Here is a 20830-nt window from a genome sequence, read left to right on the forward strand (position 1 = left end):
TTTTAATGTAGACAAGAGAAATGAAAAAAATCCTTGATGCTCAGGAGGCAAAAAGTTCTCATGCAGATATGATGAAATCCTAGGAAAAAAAAAACAAACAACTACCCAAACACCAAACCAGTGGCAGGAAAGTGATTCACTATCTGCTGGTTTGGAGATTTTATGTTTTGGTGTAGTCTGTTCAATTTTCTAGGCTATAAGTAATAAGGAAATTCTCATAGCAAAACTGAAAGAACAAAGCAGGGCACAGGAAAGAAACCTGGAATTCTGAAACCACAGACATGCTGGCATGCTGAAAAAAAAGAAGTAGTAATTATTAAACCCTTTGTTTTGATCTTTTTGCTAAACCTGCATCAATGTTTTCTGAGGGAATTTCCCCCTGATACTGAAGAAGAACCACCCAAATTCTATAAAGTGAGGGAATTATTGCACAGGAATCTTCCCCTTGGCTTCAGTGGGCACCTGGTTAAGACTTGGAGGACAACTGGGGATAATCTAAATTAGGTGTAAGGGAAAACATAATCACAAACTTTGCCCCTTGGACTGGAGTTGTGCTCTTATTCTAACAAAATGCAGGGTAGGAAAGTCACCCATTGCTCCTTGCACATGTCACCTTCCTATCAGCTGGAATACTTGAGATTTGCAATGGCAAAGAGACAACCTCATCTCTATGTTACCTGAGGTGCAAAGCATAACACGTGATGGGAAGAAGCAAAATCATCCCAATGTCATTCCATGAGCTTGTCTGTGTTACACCCATGGAGTAACACCCATGGATCTCCAGGTGGAGAACCTCAGCTTAGCATTAGCCAGGTCAGCTCTGTAGCTGCTTCTCTTCTGACTCTGCCACACACCTTATCATAAAATCATAGAAGGTGTGGGGTTGGAAGGGACCTTTAAAGGTACTTTTAAAAAGTTTAAATGTTTTTAAAACCTTTTTAACTAGGTCAGGCTGCTCAGAGCCTGGTCAAGCATTCTGGAGGGAAGTATGACTGAAGTGATGGGGGAAAAAAACAGAGACTCTTCTTGGTCCTTCAAACTTCTTGTCTGAACCCATTTCCCTCTACAAGCTGAGCTAAGAATCCCTACAAAGAAGAAAGTATGAGTTCTGGGGAACTGGAGTAAAATTATTACCCTGATCTCCCATTATTTTTCTTGATGGCAGAAATAATTCATTAATGTCTTCATGAAATGAATGTTGCCATTAATTAACAATGTGATTACTGTAAAAAAAAGTGAGCTGCATCCAGCTATGGCCCTTGATCCTGTAGGCAGTTATAAATTGCTTATCTTTACTCTCCTGAGAATTAACTTCAGTAGAAATATGTGCTAGGGAAGTCGACCACACTCATGTTTTGAGGGTCCAAATAGTTATGATCTGATGATGACCACAAATCTGTGCTTTCTGGTGAATTTCATAGCCTGAGTATAATAGAAGCATTGTCTTCCTGTGCTTTTTGTGCTGTATTTTTATGTCTGCTCAGTGTCGTAAATGTCTTTAGAGTATTTGATGAGTTAGGCAGTTGAGTTAAAGAAAGAATCTGGCCGGTGTGTTTTTACTCCACAGTGTTTGGTATATGCTCACAGGGGGCCTACAGGAAAGCTGGGGAGGGGCTTTTGACAGAGGCTTGTAGGAAGAGGACAAGAGGTACTGGATTAAAATTGGAAGAGGGGAGATTTAGGTTAGATGTTGGGAAGAAATTCTTCACTGTGAGGGTGGTGAGACCCTGGCCCAGGTTGCCCAGAGAAGCTGTGGCTGCCCCATCCCTGGAAGTGTTGAAGGGCAGGTTGGATGGGGCTTGGAGCAGCCTGGGCTGGTGGGAGGTGTCCCTGCCCATGCAGGGGGGTTGGATCTAGATGGTCTTTAAGGTCCCTTCCAACCCAAACTATTCTATGATTTTGTCCTATTCTATGAAAGCCTGTCTGCTTTCTCCTGGTGTACTTTCTCTATCAGTTAGTCTGTAGAAAATATTCCCTCTCTCCACAAGGCTTCCTTGACTTCTATTTTAAGATATTGCAGTAGAAAACCTACCAGTTCTCTATGTCCTTGCTTTCTCTGCAGGTTTTATTCTCATCAGGTATGTTAGAGGGAAGCCATGAATAAGGATATCTGAGTGGACCAGAGCTCAAACTGAAGCACATGCACATGGAAGGCCTGAGAATGAGAATGCATCATTTTTAATAAGGTTTTAAATATTTTGTTATATTAATACCCTCCTAAATATGGCTGCATTGGCTTTCTTTACTAGAATTCAGCTTGATACAGAATTATTGCTTTTACGATCACAAATTGCCCAAGAAGAGGAGGATTTCAAAAAGGAACTCGAAAAGGTAAGAGAGATATTTATATCCTGGATCAGAGGATTTTCTGGGCTTTGCCTTGTTGAAACACTCGATGAGGACAGGGCTGCACAAGGCATGATGTGTGGGGTGCACAGGTCAACCAAGGTGCTGGTCCATTAAGAGCTCTGCCACGATGACATTAGGCAGCACCAGGTGGGAGCCACATTCCCCACATCCCATGCCCACACCACCTGCTCTTCTACTGCACTCCAACCACCACAAGCCAGGACCCCAAACATCATCTTCCAACTTCCTTTCCCTTTTTCCACCTTCAAGCCCTCACCCCCTTCATCCAGGACCCGTGACCCCTGCTTCCCTCCACCTCCATATGTCGTGCCCTCCATCCCAGCATTCCTTCCCCATCAAGCCTTCCTCATCCCCATCACTCTTTGGAGTCCAGCTGGAGCGAGGTGCCCTGTGTCTGGGAGCAGCACACAGCTTTTTGGTTCTTTGGGAGGGGTTGATTTTGAGTGAAGCCATGGAGATGGAGATCCAGAACCATCATCCTGATGTGCTGTACATACAGGTTAATTACATGCATGCTGTGAATCTTGGTTAATTAGAAAGTTCTCTTAGATTTTTTGATGAAAGGCACTATAGCAGTACAGAAGGGTATTGTAAGGTAAAACAGAGATGGAAATATTAACCTAAACAGCTGTGCTCTTTATTTCTAGACTAAGGAAGATCTACATGATGCCCAGTGCCTGAATAAAACACTTAAATTAGAACATAAATCTATGTTTAAAAAGTGTGAACAACTACTGGAAGAAAAACAACACTGGGCTGGGAAAAGGGATGAGATGGTGGCAAAGTAGGTTCTCCCTGTCAGCTTTTGAACACTGACTTTTTGAAGTTTGTGATTTAATGACTAAAGCTTTTCTTGCTACATAGTGAGATCAAGATCTAACCTTTTTTTTTTTTTTTTTTCTTTTTGCTGGATGCAAAGCTTGAATTTCTGGAAAATAATCGGATGGCAAAGAAAAACCTTGAGAAAGAAATGGAAAATCTTGAAGACAGGCTTGGGTATGTAAACTGTAAATATTGACAATAGTAAATGGTCTCAGTGCTGCTTACTCAGTGTCACCCTTTGACTCAGGATGGACAACAATGCTCTCAAGCCCCTCTCACCCAGGTAGGGAAGGAGAGACTTGGCTGGATTGAAAACTAAACTGCACAGCTTTAATTAAACACTAATGATAGAAGAAAATATATACAATTATATACAGATATGTCCAGGTATATGCAACACCCCTGTTGCCTTCCCCCACCCCCAGCAACTCCCACAGCATCTCCTGAGCTGTGAATAGTCCTGAAAAGTCTTGGAGCTGCTGGAGAGAGCACAGAGTGATGAGGGTCAGGAGAGCTCCAGCCTGGGGGTCCACGGTGCTGGATGGACGGAGACCTCCCCAGCCATGGGTGGAAGAGAAGGGAAGAAGGAGCAGGAAGAAAGTTGTCTTCTGTGATCTCTGCCCTTCCTCTGAGCTTACGTAGCTCTATGGAATGGAATATCTCTGGCCAGTTTTGCTGTCTGTCTGACTAAGCCTCCCACGGGGGGGTCACAGATCTCCCCGTGGTGTCTGAGCTGGCAGAGTGAAGGTGCCACCTTGGAGACCCAGCAGTTAGAAAAACATTCCAGCTGTTACCAGCCCAAGCTGGAACACTTTGCTACTAGCTAAAAGAAAGCTTACTGAAGGGGGGAAAAAAGAAATCAGTAAAAGGAAAAATGGCTCCATCCTGGCTCAAATCAGGACACTCAGGAGTTCAGCTGGTTTGAGAGATTCTGAAATGTGATGTTCTATAAAGAAGCTCTTAAATGGGTTTTTGAACAGCACTTTGAGGCTGGTATGAATCATCATACAACAAAGGGGTCAGGTGCCTGTCCCCCTAATTGAATCTGCAGTTTCTTATCACCAAGCAATGAACATACAAATAATGAAGGATGTTGAACAGCACAGAGCAGGAGACATCACCAAGAGTTGTGACTGTAAACTCCACATTGTGGTACCAGGTCTTGGACCAAACCACTCCCCATTTGTGGTGGTATCTAAGAAAATCTGCTTTTACTCAGCTAAAGCCAGAAAGCAGAGATTTGCCCCACGCTCAGAAGTGCTCTGAGAAATAAATCTTTGGCTTGTGTGGTCTAAGCAGAGCAGGTGTCCTCTGCCCTACGAGGTGGGGATGGCTGGGAGGAGCATAGCCAGAGCACTGCAGCTCTGTTAGCCTGCAGTTGTTGGTCAGAAAGGTTTGGGATTTTGCTGCCCTAGGTGAGGGCAGGCCTGTGTGTGCAGAGCCCAGATATCCTGCAGTAGGAAGAGGAATATTTCAGTTCGTTTTGCTTCCCTGAGGGCTCAGCAGAATCAAATGCCTAGTCTGGTAATGCCAGCATCAGAAAAGCAACATTTCAGGCAAGGATAAGGAAGGAACCAGTTAGCCAGCATGGAGAACTCAGATGCCTTCAGATCATCTAAATCTAAGGAAATGAGCCTTTAGACAGTTAAGTGGCTGAAGTAATTTCAGAGCTATTAATTATTATATTTAAGTGCACGTCAAGAATAGTGAAGCTCAAATCACCCTCAGTTCCCAAAATAGCCATACTGGGTAAGACACAGCCTTGGTCCTGTCAGGGTCCTGTCTTCTGCAGTGATCCATAGGGCTGCTTGGAGAAGTAATCTAAGAACAGTCACATGTGAAATGACTCTTCTTCTCTTTAATCACCTGGACAAATGAAGTGTCAGGAACTTCTTTGGCTGGAGATGGTGTCTGTATTTAATAGCTTTCAGTGGGTTTTTATGCTGTGCTGGATCTTCAGTACAATATCACTGAATATACATCTCCTATCACTGCTTCTTTCAGCTCACATACATTTCTCCTCCATAGGAACCTGTAACGTAAAATTAATAAGCACAATACTTTTATTTGGTTTTAATTCAGCTGTTTCAAAAGTTTATTGACATAGAATCATAGAATAGATCATCTTGCAGTTCTTGAGTTATGAGAAACAGTGAATAACTCTTGTCTTATAATCTCCAAGAAAGGTGTGTGGCTTTACACACCTTTATTGTGTGTCTCTTGAGTTGTCTCTTTTCCAGGCTGAAGAATTCTAGGTACAAAACCAGTTGGAAAATCATCCTAAATGACAGTTAAACAGTTGGAAAATGATCCTAAATGACAGTTACCCATGTTTTACTGACAAAACAGACCAATGATCCCAGTTAGTTTGCAGGAGGTCTGCTGCCAGGCTGGAATTAAGCTGCAACTTCACTCAGGTGGTAGGATAGAGGGAATGCTGATCATAACTGCAGGTGACAGTGATGGTAAGAGTGGGAGCACCCTCTGCAGGGCAGCACCAGAATCCAGGCTGACTTCAGCAAGTGGAAGTAGTAACTTGGGGGGGAAAAAGTAGTAGTAGTAATGAAAAGCAGTTTTTATAAAGAAGCAGCTACCCTGGCAAGGATTCTGATGTGTGTTTTCTACTCTACTCAGTTGTGGTAGGACACTGCTAGAATATGGTGTCTGGTGTTGATCACCTCAGTTAAAGGAGGATGTAGATTAATTTCAGATCAAAGAGGAGCTCAGTGAAGGCGATCAGGCAAAACAAAACAAAAGAGAGGTTGGAGAAACGTGCAGGTTTTTCATTTAAAATAGGTAAATCTAAGAGGAGACATGGTAATAACTACAAAATAAACAAAAATTGGTAGCTTTTCTCCATCTCCACTTGGTGAAGCAAAGAACAGGGAACAGCATAGATTGGACTTAAGAAAAAGGCATCGACAGCACAGACAGTAAAACCCTGGAGTCAGTTCCCTGAGACGTTGGAATCTCTACCCACTGGGGTTTTTAAGGACAAGTCAAACATCTGTCGTGGGTACTTAGGTCTCTAATTGATTCTGCAGAGAGATGGACTAAGAGGACCTGTTGGGATCACTTCCAGCATTATTTTCTCTGGTTTTTTGTTCTGTTGTGGTTGTTTTTTTCCTCCCCTCTGGATATGTTGAATTTTTAATGCATTAAAGGCTGTGTAGATAATTGATTAATATTTAGTTTCATTTAAGAATGACATCAAAACTGCAATGGAAAATCTGCTTTAAAAAAACCCCAAGAATGAAACACAAGCAAGCTGACCTTGGAAGGGAGAAACCCAAGAGGAGTATATACAATATGAAGAACTGAGAAAAGTATATTCAGGTAAGTGGAGAGGCTCCTATACATAGGGGGGCTTTCCCTTGCTGTTTCCTAAGCCAGTGTGCCATGGCACTTTGGCTGCTCAGGTGAACTATGAAACAAATATAAGCAGAGCTCTTTGCAACAACTGGAATCTATAGACATAACACAAATGTAAAGCTTTTTTTTTTTTTTTTTTTTAAATTGCCAGTCTAATTAAACAGATCATTTCCTGATAGATCCTAGATTTATTTATGACAGCTTAACTCTAATGTTCAGTCATTACACTGTCTAAAATGCCTTTCTCTGTTTTGTAGGAAGGAAAAGGAAAGAGTTATGAGTCAAAAAGAGCCACTCAGCAGTCAGTCAATGCCACTGGGAGGCTCAAGGAGGACAGGGTAACAGCTTTAATCTTAGCTGTACTACTTCTGCAAAGCTTCCACTACCAGCTTTATTTCCTCCCAGTGAAGTACAGGCACCCATGGAGACTGGGACAGGGTAGATGGGCCTGTTTTCCAGCAATGTATAAAAGTCCTGGCTACAAAGATAGTTTTTCCCAGTATTGTTCCTTTTGCTGCTGTTCTGTTGAATCCTTAAACCTGTGCAGTCTCCCTGTATCTGATCACATCATTGCTGTTCTACTTTTGGGTCACCAGCCTTTTAATATTTTTCCAGCTGGGGACAATTTCATTTTGAACAGGAGAACTGGGGAGTTACTGAAAGACTCTGCACCTTCCTGCAGAGCTACAGGTCTGGTGGCCAGGAGAGCTGGGGGAAAACAAGATAAACAAGTTTCTTAAAGTGTTGTGAGGTTTGTTTGGGTTTTGTTGTGGTTTTTCTTTTCCTTTTTAAGAGAAATAAATTCTACTTTGTGTCACTGCAGGAATTTCTGGAGAATAAGCAGGAGATCCTGGATGCAGTGATAGCTCTAACAACAAATACTCAACGAGAGGAAAAGTTTGGTGGTATTTTGCAGCAGGCTACAAAATGAGCTGGAAAGACTGGATGCTCTGCTTGTCAGAAAATCTAGACTGGCTGATCCCTGTAAGATACATGAAACTTTTCCTTCTCCATTTTTTTTTCTGATTTTTTTTTTTTTAATCTCAGAACATGTTAATTCTTAGTTTGTGATGAAACACAAGTAGTGCAGCTGTGTTCCATCACCCTGCTGCAGATTGAGACCTAGTGGTACACTTACTAGAAGAACTGGGCATGGCTTGTGACACAGCCTGGATGTCACCACATTTAATTTCCACTTTCTAAAGGGCTGTGACAACAGCAGTGAGGGGGCTGTAAAACAGTCTGAGCATCACCCATCTCTCCAGAACTTCTATGTTTGCTTTGCCACAAAGGATAAATAAAACAACTGAGACCTCTCCAGCTCCTGCAGATTGTGGCTGCATGGTTATCACTGTGGGACTAAAGGGTTAATGAAAGTTTATCTTCTCTGGAATTTTGCCTGTAGGCAATTTGTACTGCTGATTGCCTTTAAATGAGCAATAGTCTATACTGCTCTCTCCTGGGGGGATGGTATTGCACAGGGCCCTGGGTACATGCATGCCAAGTCACTTGATTCAGGTCCTCATTCTAATTCTAATCCTACAGATTTCTGCTTTATTTGTTGCTCTGTAGAGGTCTCATTTCTACTGAGTCACAGCTTGGGTCATTGTACGACCATTGTCTTGTCACAGAATGTGTTTTTATACATATTAAAGCTGAAAGGCATACAGGCTGCTTCCCAATCTTTGGGTCTGGGAAGTGTGACAGGAAGCCAGGGAGAGGAATGATGAATTTATAGAGGAAGGGAATGTCCCTAGAGGAAGTCAGGCAGAGAGGGAAAGGTTGGTGAACATACAGCAGGAGAGAATCCTTCTTCATCTGAAGGGCAGTGCCAGCATTATTCTCTGTGTGAAATGTGCAGGGCAGGTTTCTTCACAAGGAGCCTCCACAAAACCATTGCTTGGTCATTCCAAACTGCATGTAGTTATCCAGCTGCATCTCCCTAACTCTTCAGCTGGCATTATTTATTTTTTTCTTTGTTAATGCTAGTGAGAGGTGGTGATAAAAAAGAGCTTATTCATTTGTATTTTACATTCCAGGTTTTGCTGAAGGCTGAAGCACTGGAGCCTGGCATGAAGGTCAGTGTCTGGTTCTGCTGTGGTGCTTTCCTGTCAGCTCTGCTTGTGAGGGTCCCTGCAGCCTTCAAAATTAACACCTGATTCTCCAGACCCATCAAAAGAGGTACTCTCACTACCACTAATGTGACCTGGGAGTTGTTACTTTTCTTTTTCAAAACTACAAATAGGCCAGCTTTTAAACCCACTGCAGATCCATACATTGAACTGCACATCATGAACTGTCAGTGTTGGAAGGGATCTCTAGACATCACCCAGTCCAACTCCCCTGCTAGAGCAGGATCCCCTGGAGCACATCACTCAGGCCTGGATCCAGGCAGGTCTTGAATACCTCCGGAGAAGGGGACTCTACAGCCTCCTTGGGCAGCCTGTCCTAGGGCTCTGTCACCCTCATAGTAAAGAAGTTCCTTCTCTTAATTCAATGGAACTTCCCAGGTTCCAGCTTGTGCCTGTTGCCCCTCGTCCTGTCACTGGGAACTACTGAACAGCTCCATCCTCCCTGCACCCACCCTTTAGATACTTACAGGCATTAACAAGGTCTCCCCTCAGCCTTCTCTTCTCCAGGCTAGAGTCTCAGCTCTCTCAGCCTTTCCTCATAATCATCTCCCAATCATCTTTGTTGCCTTCACTGGACTCTCTCCAGCAGTTCCCTGTCTCTCCTGAACTGGGGAGCCCAGAATTGGTCCCAGTTCTCCAGACGTGACCTCACCAGGGCAGAGCAGAGGGGGAGAATGACCTCTCTCAACCTACTGGCCACACTCTTCCTTATGCACCCCAGGATTCCATTGGCCCTCTTGGTGCCAAGGGCACATGGAAGTGTCCAGTCCTCAGCTTTTCCTGCACAGGGCTGTGCTGGCTGCTCACATGCCCACGGTGCAGGGACTGATGTGGCAGCTGCAAATGCAGACACAAAACTGCCTTTAGCACATTGTTAAGTAAAATATGCCTCTGACACTGTTAGTTATGGAAATGGTATTTCAACATGAGTTCTCTAACCATACTTTTAGAACTGTCCTCTAAACTAACGTGTCTGCAAATTACATTCTGTGCACAGCAGTACAGACAGAAATTGTTTGATTCCCTTATGGAGACCAATCACTTCCTTAATCCCTAACCAAAACCTTCCTTCTGCATGCAAGGCTGTTTGTTTGCTCACAGGTTTTAGGAGCACCGAAGCCATCAGTCAGCATTCTACAGAAGAAAAGGCTGTCAGGAAAGGCCTCATCAGGTGAAACGAAACCAAAGCTCCTATGGAGAAAGGGGAGTGGCATCTGGAGGCAGCCTGACCCAGAGGACACCCCTGCAAGCCCCTGAGCTGCTGGCAAGCTCTGTTCTTAGCAGTGCTGAGGGGTAACAGAATAAAAGAGGCATAACTGTCACACTTCAGTATAGAAACTGTTACATACCCTGTCACATGCACTGCTACAGCCAGTGATCCATGTGGTAGGAAGAGCTTCAGTTAAGATATTCCCATTGCTCTTCCCTCTGTGGTCAGACCTTCAGCACTGCTCTGCATTTTCTTCTAGATCCTCTACAGCACTAAATGACTGGTGAGCAACCTACAGGATACACACTTTGGGCATCTTCCTGCACCACAGAGAGAGACTGGAGTCTGTCAGGGGGTAATTGGCTTCAGCAAGGCAAAAACCTCAGTTCTGAACAGCCTCTGAGGCTTTAGCAATTCTTACTAAGCTGTTCACACTAAGGATTGGAAAGCAGAGATAACAGGATCTCTTTGCAGAGATAAGGAACCTCCAGGTCTTTTTTATTAAACCTGTGCTGGTTTTGTACTTCAGCCCCTCCAGCAGTTTCTGTCACTGCAGTGGTGAGAAAAGCTGTTCCTTCCTCAGCTGCTGAGCACTCCTTGTCTGCTGCTGCAGCAGGGCTACAGCTGTGGCCACGTAGCAAGGTGAGCAGTTTGCAGCACTGAGAAGTGGTAAGACAGGCACCAAGCTCCCTCACAGGAGCAAGTGGAGGTGACTGTGCTGAAAGGTCCAGTCAAGGCTCCTCCCACACAGTAACAGAGGCTGCACAGGCTTCCCCTGCAGCAAGGAGGTGCAGGCTACCAGGAAAAGAAAACCTTTAGTCTGATCTTAGATGGAAATTTATATTCCAGGTCTAAGAAACGGGCTCAAGTGGGAAGGCTACTACTGTTTAATCAGCTGCAAGAAGAGGTTTCCATACATGAAGGACACAGAGCATAACTATACTTTATAGTTATAACTCCACAACACGTTTCCTCTCCTTCTCCCTAGAGGTCAGGCTAAGGCATCTTGAGGAATAAATGAGGAGATGCTCAACATGTTGTGGTTTTTGATGGAAGGAAGATGAAAACCTGTTTCATCTGGGGAAACTGCATTCTAAGGGAACAGAAGCTGGAGTATGTCATGAGAAAACCAAGCTCCACACTATACTCAAGTTCTATTTGTTTTACTGAAAGGCTATTGAAAACCAGGCTCTATTGTTCTATTTAAACAACATCTAACATATTGCATTAGGCAATAAACATATCCAAGCCAACTGCTGTACCAGAGTGTGTCACATGCCTTTTATGCAGTTTCACTGTGATAAACAGATACAAAGACTTTCCTGTTGTCTATACCAGACTCTTAGGAAGACTCCAAAGTGCAGCTTTTTGCAGTCTGACTCAGGTGTTTCACCTAGAAAGCTTGTACATAAATAACTTCTTCTAAAACAGAAGTTTCCAACGTGTAACAAGCACTGAAATGGCTTCACCCAGCCCAGGACAGCAGTGTTGGCACAGGCTCCTTTTAGTGTCCATTTCCACCTTCTGAGAGGATGCGGGAGGGCTCGGTGTACTTGGCTGTCAGCAAGTAGAAGAGGGCAGGTGCAGGTACCAGGGCCAGCAAGGGGAGGTCCTGCTCAAGCTTATCCAGTTTGGAAATGGAGATGATTCCATAGGCATGAAGTAACCAGTGGCTGAAGAGGACAACAAGCCTTTTCTTCCTGACGAGAAGATCCTTGAAAGACTTGCAAAACAAAGACAGGATGCTGTTAGCATTCCACCCCTTACCTCCCACTCCATGGGTAAGAGAGGTCACAGGTTGTGCAGAGAGACTTGTGTGAAGCCACTGGGGTCTGAGCCCTTCCAGGACATAGAACAGTTTCCCAGTGCACCACAAGAGGGAAGTCTCAATCGAACTTCCTCCAGCTAAGAGGAGAAAGTCATCAAGGAAGAGGCTTCCACACAGAACACCCTGCTGGGAAAAGGCAAGAGATGCAGGGGTCCCTGCTCCTTCCAGCATTTCAGATTACGAGTTATCATTTAAGTAACACATTTACCTACCTCCACTTCAGAAGCAGACATGTACACAGCCAGTGTCACCAAGGACAGCACCAGTATGATGTAAGGGAAGGCATAATCTAAAGGCAAACATTGAACACATCAGCAGGAAAAAAAATGTATTCTATACATGTCAGCAGAGATCCTTTTTCCTATCTAGAATGATGGGTGAAAAGTAAACTAAGCCACTACAGCCCACCTCTTATCACCCCTTCACAGTGTTTCTGGGTAGAGTTACTGTACATTTAAATCACTAATGGCAAAAGGCAGATAAGGAGAAAAGTGGTCAGGCTGAGCAGGGATTTTGTAGCCCCTGTTCCTCCCTGTGACAAGCACTGGAAGCTACAACAAAGGCAGCTGAACTCCTCAAACTGACATTTTGAGCCATCTCTGAACTCAAACTCTACCTTAGCAGAAAGCAGAACTATATCCCTCTGAAATAGTTTCTTCTCATCCCTGCTCTGTCCCCTTTTTGGGAAAAGGAGAGCCTTGAGCAGCATCAGAGAGGCAAAGCTGTGTTGGCCAGGAGCCTGGTCAGGACAGGGCTACTAATGAGCAACTTTTTCAGGTAAGGCTCCTTACAATAACCATAAACAATATTTCATGTCCCTTCCCTCCCTCCCATCAGTCATTGTGAGCCTGTGTTTATAGGTGTGTTTCTGGCTGTTGTTAGGAGAGAACTCACAGAGCAGGCCTCCCCCAACAGCCTGGAGCACAGTGAGGACAGGGAAGAAGTAGAGTGCTGCATAAATGCTTTTGAACCGATCAGACTTTCCCAAACCACAGGCAATTTTCTTAACCAGGAGAGGCCGAAGTAGCATCATTAACACCAGGCAGAAGGCGTAATAGATGAACACAATGGTGTACCTGGAAAGAAGAGAAGAAATTCCTCACAAGGTGCAGTTCTTTTTCTCCTGCAGACTCAACTCAGAACTAAGGAATCTGGGGTTAGAATCATCAAATGGTTTGGGTTGGAAGGGACTTTAAAGATCATCAGGTTCCAACCCCCCTGCATGGGCAGGGACACCTCCCACCAGACCAGGCTGCACAAATGCTCATCCAACCTGCCCTTGAACAACCACAACCTCCCTGGGCAACCTATTCCAGTGCCTGAGGAGTCACTCAAGTCTAAAGAATTTACAATCTAAGGATGTAAACATAGAGCAAAGGGCTCACTTGTCCTAGGGGAAATGGTCAAGATGCAGCAAAGGGGAGAAAAAAATGCAGTATTACACTTGGATGACTCAGAAAGCCCTTAGGTGTTACCAAGTGTTTCATGCATAAGGTAGTTCAGTGCATGGAAAGTGGGGGGTGAGACCCTGGCCCAGGTTGCCCAGAGAAGCTGTGGTTGCCCCAGCCCTGGCAGTGTTGAAGGGCAGGTTGGATGGGGCTTGGAGCAACCTGGGCTGGTGGGAGGTGTCCCTGCCCATGCAGGGGTGGGACTGGATGATCTTGAAGGTCCCTTCCAACCCAAACCCATCTGGGATTCTATGATTAAAGCCCTCAGGGGTTGATACTCACGGGTCTGAGCAAAATCAACCCCTTTTTTGCAACTTTGAGGTTGAAGAGAAACAGGCTTGTGTCAAAGGAAGGGAGCAGGGGAGCTCCGAGGCCCTTTCCACTCACAGGGGATAGACTGCCTCGTGGGTGCAGTGCACGGTGGTGATGTAGTCGGGGCTGGGGTTGTAGAGCATGGTGTACCAGTCGGAGAGCTTCTTCACCCGGCAGGAGCGCAGGCGCAGGGAGCCGGCAGGGTCGCTGACCAGCAGCGTCAGGAGGGCGGCCAGGCTGCACTCCAGCAGCGCCGTCAGGTGCTGCAGCACCGCGCTGGAGCTGCGGGAGACAGGGCAGCGCCGGCTGCGGGCACGGGAGGGCACCCCGAGCCCCGCGGGAGGGCACCCCGAGCCCCCAGGGAAGGGCTCCCCAAGCCCCACGGGAGGGCATCCCAAGCCCCCATGGGAGGACACCCCGAGCCCCACGGGAGGGCACCCCGAGCCCCCATGGGAGGACACCCCGAGCCCCCATGGGAGGGCTCCCCGAGCCCCCACGGGAGGGCACCCTAAACCCCCACGGGACGGAACCCCGAGCCCCACGGGAGGGCACCCTAAACCCCCACGGGACGGCACCCCGAGCCCCACGGGAGGCGCAGCCCCACGCGGCTTCGTGGCCTTCGACAGAGCCAAGATGCAGCCTGACCAAGGGCAGGACAAGGCTGCTCAAACACTAAAACTGAATGTGAAAACTCACTGACAACCTTGGGTGTGCAAAATGTGACATTGCAGCTTCTTACATGGGAGCCTGCTGTGGGACAGGGTCCTGCCCAGTGAGGGACAGTGACACTCAGGCCGTGGCAGTTCCCAAGAAAGCAGCAGCGAGGAGAAGGCATCACACATCCCACCATGTTACACAAGACTGAAGCAAGATTTCAAAGCTTCAAGTTCTTGCTAAAGAGGGTAGATATTTATACATTAAACTCTCTCAGTTTGCAGTGCTCAGTGCACTCCAGAGATGTTACTTCTTACAAAGTTCCAGTCTAGGATCCAGTGGCCACACGCAGCTGTGGTTTTAAGCTGCTGCTGATGTAAAGGTTCCATCAGCTGTGCTATCAGGACCAGAACCCAGTACACATATTCCTAAAAACCCAAAGCCATCCTCCCCCATGACTGGGGCCTCCACAGGTGGCAGGTCTGGGCCAGGAGAAAGGGTAACACCATGTGCTGCTCCTGCTGGGAAACCCCATCCAGCCCAAACTGCCAAGTGGACGAGGCACCACCACACCACAAAGACACAGACCATGCTCTGAGGGCAGCGATGGGCAAGAAGGACCCGCAGGACTCTCCCATCTGTAAATAACCTGCCCTCCAGCTGCCCAGAGCCTGTGTGCTACCACCTCAGCTCAGCCAGGTACTGCTGGGCAGCCCAATTCAGCATCTCAGACTGATCCCTCGCAGACAGGAGATTTCCATACTTCTGGAGCTTTTAAAAAAGGAGGGGCAGACGCACCTCTTTTTTCCTGAATACCACTCAATGAAGAACCAGTGCAGCACCAGGGGCAGCATGGCCATGAAGCCCAGGTACAGCCAGTCGTAGCGGTCTGGAGACCCCGTGCACTCCCGGCAGATTTTGTGCTCATCAGTTCTCTGTCCTCTAGGGCACACCTACAAAACCAGAGGCTGGGTCTGCAAAGCACCTCAGTACCAACAAGGAAGCACTGCAGCTGGAAAAAACAGCTCCAGGCACTGGGGCAAGGAACGTGTCAGATGTGCAAAGAGACCACGGGTGAACCTCAGCCACTTCTCAGCCTACCCTGGCCTTGCTCTCTGGCTCTCACTTCTTAACGTAAGCAAAGGTGAATCCTGCTCACGAGGCTTTATCCAAGGCTCCCTCCTCCTCTCCCGCTGTCACCTCCCATTCCTTGCTCAGGTCAGGCTGCTCACAACCCCTGCCTCCCGACTTTCCACCCCCCGCTCCACCTAATCCCAAAAAAAGCCACCTCGGGGCTGGGCCGTAGGGCCGCTGCCAGCGGGATCCGCTCCCGGGAGGATCCGCACCGGCCTGCGGGGCGGCCCGGCCCGGCCCGGCCCGGCCCCCGGTGCCATCCCCCCCCCCCCGCCCCGGCAGGCCGAGCCGCGCCCGCAGCGCACTCACCCCGCACTCCCCGTAGGTCTCCAGGGAGCCGTTGACCGACAGGACGGTCCTGCCGCAGTACAGCCCCAGGCAGGCGGGGTGGATGTCCACGGCTGCGGGGAGAGCGCAGCCCACGTTACCGGCCTCCCGCCGCACCCCGCGACGCTCCGAGCCCAGCCCGCCCGCCCGGCCCCGCACACCCCTGGGCACCACCAGCCACGGGACCCCACTTCCCAGCTCGGCCCCGCCAAGCCCCGCATTCCCGGCCCGGCCCGGCCCGGCCCATCCTACCGGAGGGGAACATCCCGGTCTCCCAGCAACAGACCCCCCGCACCGCCACTTCCGCCGCGCCACTTCCGCTTCCCACGCCGCTCAAGCCCCTCCCGTGGGGGCGTGGCCAGGCGAGCGGGGCGGGAGCTCCGCTCAAAAGGGGCGTGGCCTCCAGGGTCCCGGTCCCGCCGGGATGCGGGCGATGGCGGCGGGCGGCGGGGCCGGGGGTGCCGGGGGTACCGGGGGAGCCGGGGAATCCGGGGGTGATGGGGGAGCCGGGGGTGCCCGGGGAGCCGGGGGTACCGGGGGAGCCGAGGGTACCGGGAGGCGGCTGCCGCCGCACTCGCCTTCCGGGCCGGTGCTGCAGACGGTGGAGATGCAGACGGGCGGCGAGCCGCTGCGCATCGTCCCGCGGCTGGAGGCGGCGGAGGAGGCGGCGGAGCGGGGCCTGTCGCTGCTGTCCCTGCGGCGGGAGCTGGCGGGCAGCCTGGACCACCTGCGGCGGGCGCTGGTGCATGAGCCGCGGGGCCACGCTGGGATGTACGGGGCGCTGGTGGTGCGCGGCGGGGCGGCCGCCGCCGGAGACCCGCTGGCTGTGCTGTTCCTGCACGGCGCCGGCTACAGCACCATGTGCGGACACGCCGTCCTGGCCCTCGGCCGCTTCGCCCTCGACTACGGGCTGGTGGCGAACCCCAGCAGCCCCGAGACCCCCGTCCGCCTGCGCTGCCCCTGCGGGCCCGTCACCGCCTTCGTCCCCTGGGACGGTCGCCGCAGCGGCAACCCCGTCCGCTTCCACAGCGTGCCCGCCTTCGCCGCCGCCACCGGTGGGGACCGAGCGGGTTTTCGGGGAGGGGTGGCTGGCGGCCGTGCCGGGGTGGGGGCTGGCGGCATGGATGAGGGGGGGCTGGCAAACCCCCTCCTTAATTCCCACGTCCCCCAGAGGCAGGACGGGGCCATCGGGGATGACAAAATGCATCCCAAGCCGCTCCCTGGCGTGGGAGCACGGAAGGCATTGTCCCCGTCCTGCGTGCGGCTGGGGCCCTTCACCCTGCCAGCTCACGGCTCAGCAGGGTTTCTCCTTCTCACCACCCTCCCTTTCTCGGCCTAGACGTGACCATCGATGTCCCCGGGCACGGGAAGGTGGTGGTTGACATTGGCTACGGTGGCACGTTCTACGCCTTCCTCAGTGCCCAGCAGCTGGGCCTCGATGTCTGCTCTTCCAAGACCAGGGACCTCGTCGGTGCAGCGAGCGCGGTGACCGAAGCGGTGAAGGAGCAGGTGTGGTGGGAAACTGTGGAACCCGGCGTCTGCCCTTCGGGGTGGCTGCACCAGACAGACCCAGGCCCTTCACTCCCCTGAGACACTCAGGGTGGGAGGGAGTCCCATCCCTCCAGCCCCACGTTGAATTTCTCAGCCCTCCTCCAGTCTCATAAGGACATGAGGAGGAGCTCGCTTTCCTGCTGCTGCCTCTGTCTCTGTTCCTGGAGAAGCAGAGGTGGGAATGCAGCCATGTGGCCTCTTCCCTTCCTCTGGTCACTCAAGGGAACTGTGCTGCGTGTCCTGTGGCTGCCCAGCTGCTGTGGGTGTTAGTGAACCTCTCTGTGCTGTTCCCAGTTCAAGCTTCATCACCCCGAGAGCGAAGACCTGGCGTTCCTCTACGGCACCATCCTGACAGATGGGAAAGATGCCTTCAGTGAGGAGCCCACCACCAACATCTGTGTGTTTGCAGATGAACAGGTACAGAAATGAGCACCCCCTTTTTCCCTTCTTACCTCCTCTGCAGAGACAAGGGATGGTTCTTCTCCTTGTGGGCAGCAATCTTTGCTTCTGCTGCCATGATGTCCCTGAGGAGTTGGGCGTTGTGCAGTTTTACCTCCTAATGCCAGAAACACTTCTGCACATCTTAGATGGGGGCATTTTAAAAAGGTCCATACCCATGCCCCAGAGCTTGGAATTCCACAGGAGTTAAGGGATGAGGTGAGATCCCAACACAGTGCATGTCCTTGAAGTCCTAATGTAGGGAACAACTGCTGGGGATCAACAGCGGGGGTATGAACTTTTATCCTTGTCTGCCATGGGTAAAGTGTCACATAAATAGCAGGGGAAGTTTTGGTTGGACTTCCAAGCAGGGAGGAGTGTGGAGCATTGGGACAGACCACCTGGGAAGCTGTTCAGTGCCGTATTTTTTGAGGTTTTAAAAACCAGGCTGGCCAGGAGCCATCTCAGAGTTAGGGAGTACGGATCCTTGGCCCTCTCAGTCCTGCTGGGATACTCGGAAGCTTTCAAGCATTCCCTAACTAGCCTCAATATTTAGTAGGTCCCTCACCCCTAGTAGTTTGCCAAAGCTGGTTACAATCCAGAAGTGCCCCAGACCTGCTTATCTTGTCTTTCTCATTTGTGATGTACCCGGATTCTGTTCAGACAACCTGAGCTAGGCAGCTGTCCCCCCAAGCGCAGCATAAAGGTGACCAAGAGAACTGAGGGTGCAAGATTGTTTTTCCAGCCCCAAAATAGCTGTTTCATTTTCTCCTCTGGCTGCAGGTTGACCGCAGCCCGACAGGCTCGGGTGTGACAGCTCGCATCGCCCTGCAGTACCACAAGGGGCTCATCCAGCTGGGTCAGACCAGAACCTTTCGCAGCAGTACCACAGGCTCCTTGTTCACTGGGAAGGCAGTGAAGGCAAGTGGCTTGTGCTGGACATTCCCTCTGTCTGGAGGATTGCTGGAAAAATGCTGTTGCCTTGGCTCAGAAGCAGAAAAGCTTCCCTGTGCCTGGGGAGGGGCGGATGGAAGGAGGAAGTGCCTGGGGGTTTTGCCCTCCCACATGCCTCATGCTTCAGAATTTTTTATTTGGGAAGCAAGGAACAGTTAAGAGGTTGTTTCACTGCATGGCTTCCCAACAAGTTCTCTCTCAGCCATCGGGAAAGCTCTGGGGTTAGACACATCTCTGATGCTGATGTAGACAAGTCAGTCTGGTCTGTTCTCACTGGCAGCTCAGGGTGGGTTCCTGATTTAGTCCCCTTTAGTTCCCTTCTTACAGTCTGAGTGCGTTGATCAGAGACACAGAAGCTGGATGTGTCCATCTGCTTCTCCAGGCCCAGCCCTGGCTCCGTGGCATATGGCAGCACATGGGTGTGAAGGTTTGGACATTGCCCCAGGGAGCTCTTGGTCCCTGCCACCTCGGCAGCTCGTTGGCCTCCTCTGCCACTGCAGGGAATGGTGGGCTCAGAGCAGGGGCAGCAGCAGTTGTGCAGGTGTGGAGCTCAGGCAGGCAAGGGGAGGTGGTAAGAGGGCTGCTGCACATGTAGGGATGTGCCTGGGCAGGACAGAGTGCTCAGTGAGGGGTGTCTCTGCATAATGTCCCTGGCATTTCGTGGGGTTGGGAGAGGCTGTCACCTCTCTCCCAATCCTAATCTCTCTGGCAGGAGGCCAAGTTTGGGGGCTACAGTGCTGTCGTGGTGGAAGTCTCGGGTGAAGCCTTTTACACCGGCACAGCCACCTTCACTGTCGAAGAGGAGGACCCGCTGAAATACGGCTTCTTCTTCAAATGACCTGAGCCACTTGGGCGGTGGCAAACTCTCCGGTGGTGCTTTGCTTCTCCTGCCCACACAGTCCTGCTCTGCCTCTCCACCTGGCTCTTGATGTGCCAGAGCAACAGGAACCACCAGCACCAGCCTTGGGTGGTGTGATGGCATCTGCCGAGGTTCAGGAGAACAGGCAGTGTTCCCCTGTTGTGATGAGCATATCAGGTGCAATTTGATTAGCATATAACGGGCTCCTCTGAGAAGCCACCATCTTTCTCTTCTTTCTTTTCAATAATTATTCGCAGAAATTGGAGCTGGTCTTGGGGGGCTGTCTTCAAATTTATGTGCCTTCTGCAAACTACCAATTTCAAAGCCAATTAAATGTCAGCTGAAGATATTGCCTTTCTCCTCATTTCTCCCTCCTGGAGCTCATTTCCAGGACTCTGCCAAGTGTCTCAGGGCTGTTGGTTTGAATTGCCTGCTCCTCCTCCATGGCTCCCACTCAGCCAGCCACGCTGCTCTGTCTCATGCCCCAGCTTCCCCAGCTTGCCCTGATCAGGCCCACCCAGACACCATCTTCCTCACCCCTGCCAGAGCCCTCCTGTGCCCTGGGGCTGGATGCACGTGTTTGCTCAGAACTTGCAGTCCCCATTGTGTGTTCATGCTCTGCTGCTTCCCTAAACCTTCCTCCCTTGCTTATCTTTGCCTGTTGCCTGCAAATACCCTGTGGTTAACTTTCAACAGGAGCAGCTGTATTCAAAGGTCTGAGCTACTATGAACCTTTGGTTGCAAAATTATTTACTGATGATTTTGTCTCAGGCCAGGACAGTTGCTCAGTGGGGTGCAGGCAATATCTGCTTTGCTGGAGTCCCTCAAGGGAGGGGTTGCTGGTGGAAAAAAACAAGCCCTGGTCTGTAGGCAAGCATTTGCAGTGGCAGAAGCAGAGCTTCAGAGCACTTGGGGCTGGTCGTTTCCACTGTGTTTCTGGGCAAAATAGTCTGCATTTACTGAACGCACTTGTGGGTGTGTGCCTTGTTAAAATGAGACCTGAAAACGAGAATGATCGTGGCCCAGTAGCTCGTGGCTGCTAGCAGAAGGGAGCAAACCACACCTGAGAGCTTGGAGCACAGAAAAGCCAGGGAGGAATTTCTTGAAAATTGTAACTTTGGAACGGGAGGAAACAAAAATCCTCTCGTTCAGAGAGAAGCTGTGCTGCCAACAGAGGTTTTCCAAGCTGTTGTCTGGCGCTGGAGCTCCCAGCTTCCCTATAACCCCCGGATAAACCCCGCACAGCCTCTGCTCCAGGGGTGCAAGCAGTGACACGCATCCTCGGCGCATGCAGGAGCAAACTCCTCCCCGTGCCTCCAGCTTCTGGGCTTGCCATGAGCCTCCCCAGCAGGACTCCCGAGGAAGACTTGGGGCGGCAAGTCCCGAAAGCCCAGCACAGAAAGCTCAGGAGCCCTTCAA

General features: G+C 49.9%; 2 protein-coding genes and 1 long non-coding RNA gene across 4 annotated transcripts; 2 read left to right on the top strand and 1 right to left on the bottom strand.

The window, feature by feature from the left end:
• Positions 1–3021: 3021 nt before the first annotated feature.
• LOC127385797 (uncharacterized) lies at positions 3022–6503 on the top strand. The gene is made up of 3 exons (XR_007889755.1): positions 3022–3154; positions 3290–3366; positions 6396–6503. It is a non-coding gene; the product is annotated as an uncharacterized LOC127385797 (long non-coding RNA).
• A 4550-nt stretch (positions 6504–11053) lies between these two features.
• JKAMP (JNK1/MAPK8 associated membrane protein) lies at positions 11054–15942 on the bottom strand. 2 transcript variants are annotated; one of them, XM_051621915.1, is made up of 7 exons: positions 15862–15942; positions 15592–15683; positions 14947–15101; positions 13570–13776; positions 12629–12810; positions 11947–12023; positions 11054–11629 (listed from the first exon to the last, which is right to left on the bottom strand). In XM_051621915.1, the coding sequence occupies exons 1-7, from the start codon at positions 15872–15874 to the stop codon at positions 11411–11413; spliced, it is 945 nt and encodes a 314-aa protein (XP_051477875.1). In that variant the 5' UTR covers positions 15875–15942; the 3' UTR covers positions 11054–11410. The 2 variants fall into 2 exon arrangements, with proteins under 2 accessions (XP_051477875.1, XP_051477876.1); XM_051621916.1 differs by lacking the exon at positions 15592–15683 and having other exon boundaries at positions 15862–15916.
• A 70-nt stretch (positions 15943–16012) lies between these two features.
• Positions 16013–19760, top strand: L3HYPDH (trans-L-3-hydroxyproline dehydratase). Its single transcript, XM_051621917.1, has 5 exons — positions 16013–16076; positions 16949–17118; positions 17455–17577; positions 18382–18519; positions 19265–19760. The coding sequence occupies exons 1-5, from the start codon at positions 16034–16036 to the stop codon at positions 19388–19390; spliced, it is 600 nt and encodes a 199-aa protein (XP_051477877.1). The 5' UTR covers positions 16013–16033; the 3' UTR covers positions 19391–19760.
• The last annotated feature ends 1070 nt before the right edge of the window (positions 19761–20830 follow it).

Source organism: Apus apus, chromosome 5 (genome assembly GCF_020740795.1).
Source record: "Apus apus isolate bApuApu2 chromosome 5, bApuApu2.pri.cur, whole genome shotgun sequence".
Taxonomy (NCBI): Eukaryota; Metazoa; Chordata; class Aves; order Apodiformes; family Apodidae; genus Apus; species Apus apus.